Genomic DNA, 9,226 nt, shown 5'->3' on the forward strand with positions numbered 1-9,226 from the left:
CAAAGCCTTTCCACCAGTCTAACTTCTCTATTCCTACCTTGCCTAGGTGCCATCTTTTCTTTTAAGACAGTGCTTCCATTTCACTTGGGGAAAAGCTAGGAGTGAAAGAAAAAATTAAAACAAGGGGGAAAATGTAGCAAGATGCAAAGACTGGGAATTCAAACACTGTTCAGGTTTTTTGAGGAGGTATCTGCTGTCCATCATTTTCAAAGCAAGGGACTCATTTTCCCCTAGAGCAAGAGCTATGACTTCAGGTTTTGATTAAACATAATTTAGGTTCAACAAAGCAGGTGCCTTTTTATTATGCTTATTGAAAAATAATGGATAAGGAAGATGATACTTTTTCAAGGTCTCCAACTCAGGTTCTGGTATTGGTAGGAGTGAATTGCTTTTGGTTTGATTTGGTTGTTGTTGTTTTTTGTTTGCTTTTTGGTATTTTTTTTTCCTAATTTGGGGGTGAAGGAAGACTGAATATGGAAAGAGAGCTAACTTTTTTCTCTCCTTCATTTTTCAGGATACAGGACACCCCTGCACTGCCAGCGATCCAAACACCTGTCTCATGCCAGTATCTCCTCAGCATTTCATTGATCTCTTCAAATTTTGAGATGTTCAGTAGCTGTTCTCCTGTGTTTGTGGCCATTTTTGTGAAGAGTCAGGCAGGATATGTTATGCTTTTTGTGCAATATATTTAAGTGTAATGTTTTATTGTGGTTTAAAAAAAATAATGGAGGAGATTATCAGAGAGGTTCATTTGGCATATTGCTTTTGTGCAGAATAGAGAGGAAGAAAGGAGAAACATTAAGAAAATTTCATTGTCAGGAAATCTCCAGTGGACTTTTTTTCAAGTCCAAGAAAGATCACTTTAATCTCAACTTTAAATCCATGCTTTTGACGCCTTAATAGTTGGTTAAAATTATGTAGGGGAGTTTTGAAAATTTCATGGAGGAATTAAACTACTCTTGCAGGGACCAAAGGAGGGTTTTTTTGTTAATCCTTCTTTCTATAAGCCATGGTTTTCAAAACACCTCCATATAATTTGCACTATTATAAAGAATAGGTCAATATTCTCTTAGACTCTTACTACATCATAATGAAGGTGGCATTATCTATTATGAGCTAGTGAGTAAAATATAACTGAAGTTATATCTGCTGTTGAACCCATATGAATGAAGGAAATCAACCAATTTTTGTACATACATTATGCAAAAATATTTATTTTTCTTAAGGACTTTATTAAGCATTTAATCTATCTTAGCACATCTTGCAAAACTCGTGAGACCAATCTGGGGCTACTGGAATTCTTTCTGATGGTAGCTACAGCCTTCATTTATACTGTTTGGAATGTCTACAAGTGCAACTGCATTAATTCATCTTCTAAGAAGAAGACATTATTGAAATTTAATGAGAATGTAGTTGCTTGTTTCTAGACTGGTACAGTGGCAGAACACTATGCTGCCAACTGAGGTTCTAACCTGACAGGCTATGAGAAACACTGAAAGTCAGTCTGAGCTGGAGCATCTTCTGCCAAGTTAATCAGTTCATAAATTTTCCAGGAAGCTGTTTTGTTCTATCCTGTAGAAAAAAAAATAAATTGCTTGGCTTAAGCAGGTAAAGGAAAAATTATGGAAGTTTTGGATTTGTCAATGAAATTTAACAATATGTAATGTACAGAAAAAATAAATCATGTACCATATTCTGCACTTGCTTGTTCTGAATCCAGTTTGTACAGTGTAATAAATCATGTTTTTATCTGTTATTCCTATAAGCCTCTGGTGCATAGAGGTGAATCAATTTGAATCTTGTAAGATCTCTCTGTAACATGTTCCCTATAATAATTGGTAATGGAATGAGAAGCATATAAGCAGTCCTAGTGCTATTGCTTTACAGTAGTTTGTTGTATTAGGCCTTTTTGTAATAGCAGAGCTAGGCTGTTTTTTGGCTACACAAGAAGAGAATATTTATGTCCTCAAGAAATAGTTTTATGTTAACTTGAATCTTGGTGATTGAATTGAATTGCTGATTTTTGTGGCTTTTTCAATATAGGGTTTTGTGGATTTTTTTTCTTTCAGTTCAGGTGTGGATCCTAGGACCTCCATTCTTATTCCTGTTCATTCAGAGTATTGCTGCAAGCCTTGCTTTCTCAGCCAAGCACTGCTGTAGCCACTGGATTTGTTAAGGACCCAGCAGTCCTTTAACAACAATTTGTATCCCATTTATTTAATTCCTGTAACAGTTCAGATGCTTTCCTGTCTTTATGACCTTTGTAACCCTGACAGTAGCTGGTGATGGCTGACATCCACTAATCGCTCCTTTACCATGGCTGCAGTTTTGCTGTCCTGCATAAAACTTCCTGTAAATACATGGATGCTGTCTCTGAGAGCTTGAAAGAAAGGTTTTAAAGCCAGTATTTGGTTTAATGCTGCTGTGAGCTCTTCCCCCTTGTGCTGAAGGTCTCTGCTGAGGAACTGTGCAGAACCATCTCTCCTGCAGACAGAGAGCAAAGCTCTTACACTGTGACCTGAGAGCTGCCCAGTGCTGAAAAGACAAATAAGGTGGCAGCTGGAAAAAGGTCTTGAGAGCTGAGAAGAAACCTCTCTCCTAGCCACTGAATTGAGGAGGGAGAGAAATGACTTGAAGGTCTTATAAGCCATCTTAAGACCAGTTTGGAAAAAATTAGTATCTGTAATAATTTTCTGTTCTCTTAGAAATGCCAGGTGACAGCAGCTAGGCTTACTCTGTTTCCCTTTCACTACTTATCTTGCTCTTCCTGCAGTAGCACAAAAAGCCTTTGACAGCCTGAAGGTTAAGTTCTGAAATATGTTAAGTTCCTGTGTGTGGATTTCCATTTAGGAGTACCACAGTGTCCCATTGGGCTGAGGTGGCAGGAGCTAAGATGACAAGAAGCAGAACTCTGCCTTGTATTTAAAATCAATTCATTTTATTCATTCTATTCTCCCAGGTTAATTGAGGGTGGAAGTGACCCAGCTGAAGCAGAATTAGCTAGAGCTTGTTCTCTAGGACTTTGTCCAGAACTGTGTCCAAATGGCTTTTTTATCTCCAGGGAAGGAGACTCTACAGCCTCTCTGGGCAACCTGTGCTAGTGTTTGATTGCCCTCACAATAACAGCATTTCCTGATGTTCAGATAACACCTCCTCTGTTCCACTTTGTGCTTCTTGCCTCTGGTCCTTTACACTGTCAGGAGCCTGGCTCCCTTCTCCTACCCTCCCTTCAGGTACTGCTAGATGATGAGTCTTATCTTCTGAGCCTTATCTTCTCCAGATTGAACAGTTCCAATTCAGCTTTTTCTCACAGGACAGATTCTCCAGTCATCTCCTTTTCTTTACACTTTTATCATCTTTCTGACCCTTCACTTGAGTCCCTGCAGTAGGTCCATGTAGCACACTAACCTTGCTTGACTTGTGTGCAACTTGGACCACCCAAAGCCACTGTGGTAGATCTTTAAACATTTATTCTGGATTAAGAAAATAAAAGAAAAAATAGTCAGGAGAAGAAATGTGCCTAGAGATGCTGAGTATTCCAGTTCAGGGTACTTTTTTTAAAAATCTTAAACACTGTATGTGGAATCATATTGTCATGAGCAGTGTTAAAAGCTTTTAACACTCGCAAAACTGAGCTTTGGGAAAAAGTTCCACAAACTTGTTAAGTATTTTCTGAATACATTGCTTAGACTAGGCAAATAAGAGCTTGATTGAGAGTGACTGTGTCACCAGATGCTTAAGAAGGTAACTTTCAATTGTGTTACATAAGTAAAAAAGCTAAGGCAGTGATTTCAGTAATAGTGTTGGTAGTGTTTGGGTTTTTGTGTTGGTCTGTTGGTCCTGAGAATATCAGTTCAAAGGCAATCTGGATGTTCCCTGCTGTAGTCCACAAGAGCTTGCAATTACAATTTTGAAGACCAAGCTCTCCCCACTCCCTTCCCAGTCACTGCCTCCCAAACCCTTCTCTGAGAGACTCCTGGCCTTTTTTATTACATACTCTCCCAACAGTTTTGTTCACCTGTTTCTGGGAAAACTCTGCCATGGACCTTCTCCAAGAGCACTGTGTGAGCTTTTCTCCTTGGATGTCAGACAGGACTGGGACTCTTATCTGGAAATAACAGAGGAGTGGGACCTTGCTCTTTCTTTCTCCCTGTTGCCCATCCTTGAGAAATTAATTAAGTTGCTTTAGGAGAAGGAAGAAGCAGAACTTCAAGAAAACACCAAGCTCAAAGCAAGAGTTCTCCACTAGGATTAGCACTGAAAGACCAGTGGCTTTCTGCAGTCTAGAAGGCAGAAGCAATGAGGGCTGAGCAAGAACAAAAGGATGGGATGGGGAACAGTAGAACAACATTTTGGATTTCGTGGTACACAAATTAGCATATTTACAGCTCCATCATTGGCAAAGAACTTAAGAGGAAGGCTAGACACTTAATATCCAACTAAAGTTGGTTGAATTGGCAGAGATAGATATCTGCATTAAATCAGTATCAAATGTTTGGGGACATTTGGTAAATTAGAGTTCAGAATATTGAAACATTAGCTAATTATGCTATTCACTTGCAGTATTTTTATACTTCCATCTCCAAGGCTCAGGTCCAACTCCTCAGAGTAACTAGAACATAATTCCCAGCAAAAATTCCTATGAAGTTCAGTAGGATGAGGGTGACCTTTAATGCTTAAAATGTCTCTATTTAAGGACATGACAGAAAAGTGGATCAGAACATGAGACGTGAGAGTAAGGGTGGTTTTCTTCCATTCAATTCCCATGGCCATCCTCTGTGCCACACACAGACCTGTCCCTCTACCTGTCAGACATGCTGGTATTGCTTATTTCCTGCAGGTTTATGTGTACATTCTTCTACAAATATGAATAAAACATGTTCAGTTTTATATTTGTTGCACTTTATAGTCATTGTGCCTTCAGCTGAAAGTTTTTCTAACAATTTTCAAGGCTCCACCAACAGCCACCACTTAATTCTAAAGTTTACTTACTTGATCTTTATATGCTCTTCCCATTTGAATCACATTTTTCTGTAGTATTTATAGCAAAACAATAATGAAAGGATTTTTTTTTGCTACAGTCAGTTATCATTCCCACATAATGCTCAGATACAGAAAAAAGTTCTGCACGCTGAGAGCACCTCTTCCCAATGTTTTGGTTCCCATTTTTCTCTTAGACACAGACATTATTTTTAGCCCTCCTGTAACAGTTTCCTACTGTAAACTTTTAAAGCTGCAGAGCTGCACTCCCCTTCTGAACCTAATGGTATCCCTTTAGAACTTGGTGAATCTATAAAAGCAAGACTTTGGCAGCATTTTCACTAGAACCAGATGTGCTTGACCATAATGCAGCAGCTCCTGCAGTCACATGTCCCAGGCTGCTATTTTTCCTTGCACAGCTCCATAGTGCACGGCCCGATCTGTGCCCTCTGTGCCCTTCCCCTGCTCTTACACAAAAGCCTGACCATGTTTAAGCAGCCACTGGGCAGAAGTGAGACCACTTCTAATCAGGATGGGCATTGCTCCATGGCCTAGTTCAGCCCCCCTACTTCAGTGGATTAATCCCACTGCCACTTAAACTCTTGCTGCAAGCTGCCCATGGGCCTTCTGCTGATACGATGTTTCTTCTGCCACCTGCACTCACCTTCTACATTTTTCATCAACTAAGTCTAATTTATAGGCATAGTAGTATGGAATAGAGCTGGACAAGAGTTTGCTGCAAGTTGAAGAGCAGCATCACTACAAACAAACAGTGTTTGTACCTGTGCACAAGGGATGGTCTTTTCAGCTGTTCATCAAAGGCCAAAAGTCCTGGTCTTGAATAGGAACACCATGAAAAAACACCAGGAAAAAGGAATAGATATGTTAGCTCTGATTCTCTAATACCAAAACCCTGACCTAATAGTAAATATTGGTACTAACAGCTGTAGGAACATTCCCAGATGTTCTGGACTTCTTATTTCTTTTTATAGTGTGCTTCATTCCTCGATTCCAGAACATCAGCTCCTTCCCTAGTCTTGCAACCCCTCTCCCTGTGCCCAGTGCATCCAGACCTCCCAGCACAGCTCAGGAGCTCAGATCTTGCACCATGGCCTCAGCTGCTGCTCACCCTGGCCACAGTGGTTTGGTCAGGTCACACCTGCTCTCGGGCAGGGAGCACTGAGGCAGCTGTGCTGGGCAGATGGGCTACTGCACTTCAGGGTTAGTTTATAAAATAAAAAAAAAGAGCATGTATCTTTTTCATTAAGTGTCTAACTTTCAAAATAACCCTATGTGCAGATTTACTCCTATCTGTAGTATGACTTCTGGGAATCTTGTGCTCCATCCTATCAAACAATGGTTTACTTCCTAATGGGAAGTGATGCTTGACTGGTTTTCCTTTTTTTGTCAAATCAAATGTTGATTGCCAAGTTTCTGTCCAAATGTTCAGAAGATAAACTGCTTACAGGCACTACCTAAACTGCAGGCATTTCAGCCCAAAAGAGGGGTGTTTGTCATGAGAAAAACACCAAGGAGTGGGTCTTCATGTAATCAGGATGTCTTTGCATGTGTGACAACCCTCCTAAAAAGCTAGCAGACTACAAGGACAAAAATAAAACAAATCAAAGAATAATTACTATTAATTATCTTGCATATTAGAAAGCTTTAGGAGAAAAAAAAATAATCTGCCACGTACTTGGTGTCAGGATACATTGGTCTCCCCTCCTTTCTCCAGCACAAACACACACACACCACACAGTGTTTCTTCCATCCCTCAAATACCGGAAGAATTTAGCAGTGTAACCTTGTAGAGAATCCAAGACTCCTGGACAAACAAGATGCTCAAGACCACAGCATATGGGGGCTTCAAGGAAAAATGTACAAGATAAAAAGGTTAAAAGGCATTGCTAATTTATAGGAATATTTCTGTATCAAATCTGATGTATTTTACAATCTATACTATAATCTCTATACTATAAAATCTTTACTATAATCTCAAATAATTAAAGCAGCCAATTCTCTGAAAAATTGCTTAACTGTTCAGTCTCCTCAGTAGAAGGGGCTGGACTAGAAAGCAAAATATCACATAATTATTTTCAGAAGTGGAAAACCAAGATCAGAAAACACACTTTTCTATGCAAAGAATGTTTTTCTTTTCCAATAGCAAACTCACAGTTCAAAATGTGTTATTAAATTTCCATTAGTGTTATTTGGGTCTCAAAAGTGTAAAAATTTAAATGCCAGCCAAGCTCTTACCAGATTGTTATGGCTTCAAAAAGAATACTCTTTCTTGCATCTTTCAGTAACTGCTAGACACAGAATAGGAAAAAAAAATCTTCCCAAGTACAGAGTAGTTGCTTTTTTTTCCATTACCAGTGATAACAGTTGGTAAATAACCATGTAAGAAACCACTGTGTCCCTACACTTTGTTTACTATTATATATTTAATATAAATATCTATTATTTATATTCCTCTTTTTTTCTTATTGTTTTCATACTCTTTATTTCTTTGTAACTATAGAAGCAGCATTATTTTTTGTTATGATGCTGGTGGTACTTACAATAAATACAATTCTCTCATTTTGATTTCTAAACTGTCTTTTTGGCCTGTATGTTTGATTCCTTATCTTGTATGGTACAAACCAGTCATGCTACAAGAAATTTTTGAGACTGGCAGTATCTAATGATGCACACCTTTGCCAACTGGCGCTGGTGATAATCCTTTTAGGAAATTACTTTTCTTCTTCACAGTACTGGTTTTATTTCCCAGATGCATCAGAAACAAAGTAGCAGGCACTCGGAGGAAAAGAATCAACCAAACCAACCCAAATTAGCACTAACAGTTTGGATATGCAAGAAACAGCTAAATAACGTGCACATTCGTGTTTTCAGATTGCACACAACCTACAGTTTTGTCATCCAAGATTCCCATACAATAACAAGCATTTTGAAAAGTTTCAGAAATTGATACAGATGCCACACTGAATTCACCTGGGCAATAGGAATATCTATGCTCAAAATTCAACAGGGTCTTGGTCTGCTCAGGAAATGCAGGTCCTTCTGCTGCCTTTCACCTTCCTAGCTGTGCATCTGACCCACCTGTGTCTAGTCAGAGGCATCTCAATACAGCCTTTTTTCCCCCACTAAGAATATAACTTTTATGAATGAAATTTTCTAGTTTAGCTATTTCATGCACTATGGCAAGAAACATCTTGCCTATATGTTCCTGGCTAAGTCTGTGTAGACAGCCACAAAGCCAGCAGACTGGAGTGGAAGAACGAGAGACTGGCAATAAACTTCCTTCTGCAGCTGCTCCACTGGAAGCAGTGGCTGCTCCTCATGTGTCACAGGCCAGGCCGTGCAGGTGCAAAAGCATTTCAGGTCCTCCACTCTACACACAGCTGGTGAAAGCTGCTCTGCCCAAGCTTTCACAACAGCCAATACGTTAAAAATCCCCAACAAAACCCACAACATTTTAAACCAAAAAATACCAATAAAGCAAAATATTTTAGTTTGTTAAAACCAATGAATTCTTGCCACTGTAAAAGCAGTGTGTGATGCTTTAAATCTAGGATGCTGCAAGTTCCAAGATGGCACGGTTCACAAAATGTTTGGGCAAACACTGCTCTCACTTCCTTGGCCATGCTCTACAATGATGAAAGTAACATCACAGAATCAGGTGAGTTGGAAGGGACCCACAAGGCTCACTGAGCCCATCTCCTGTCCCTGAATAGAACTGTCCCCAAGAGTCACACCTGTGCCTCAGAGCACTGTCCAAACACTTCTTGAGCTCTGTCAGGCTTGGTGCTGTGACCACTTCCCTGGGGAGCCTGTTCCAGTGTCCAACCACCCTCTGGGTGAGGAACCTTCTCCTGATATCCAACCTAAACCTCTCCTGGCACAGCTTCAGGCCATTCCCTCAGGTCCTGTCACTGTCACCACAGAGAAGAGATCAGTGCCTGCCCCTCCTCCTCCCCTCACAAGAAGCTGTAACTGCAGTGAGGTCTCCCCTCAGTCTCCTCCAGGCTGAACAGACCAAGTGCCCTCAGCCCCTCCTCACATGGCTTCCCCTCAAGGCCTTCACCTTCTTTATTGCCTTCCTTTGGACACTTTAAAATAGTTTAATGTTCTTTCTCATAGTGTGATGGCCAAAACTGTCCAAGCAAATGTAAACATATTCACATGAATAACATGTGAATAGAAAATAAAGAAAATAGGACCAATAAAAAGTCAAAGAATAAAGTGC

General features: G+C 39.9%; 1 protein-coding gene across 8 annotated transcripts in view; it reads left to right on the top strand.

Annotated features, from left to right (window-relative positions):
- The window catches only part of FBXO25 (F-box protein 25), a 31,001-nt gene extending 29,301 nt beyond the window's left edge, over window positions 1-1,700 (top strand). For all 8 annotated transcript variants that reach the window (XR_015282807.1, XM_086875968.1, XM_086875969.1 and 5 more), the window contains one exon: window positions 515-1,700. Coding sequence is in view for 7 of the 8 variants with exons in the window: in XM_086875968.1 (XP_086732094.1) it covers window positions 515-604 (90 nt within the window). In the remaining variant the exon portion in view is untranslated. The remainder of the gene's footprint in view (window positions 1-514) is intronic.
- The last annotated feature ends 7,526 nt before the right edge of the window (window positions 1,701-9,226 follow it).

Source organism: Cyanistes caeruleus, chromosome 2 (assembly GCF_971803275.1).
Source record: "Cyanistes caeruleus chromosome 2, bCyaCae1.hap1.1, whole genome shotgun sequence".
Lineage (NCBI taxonomy): Eukaryota > Metazoa > Chordata > Aves > Passeriformes > Paridae > Cyanistes > Cyanistes caeruleus.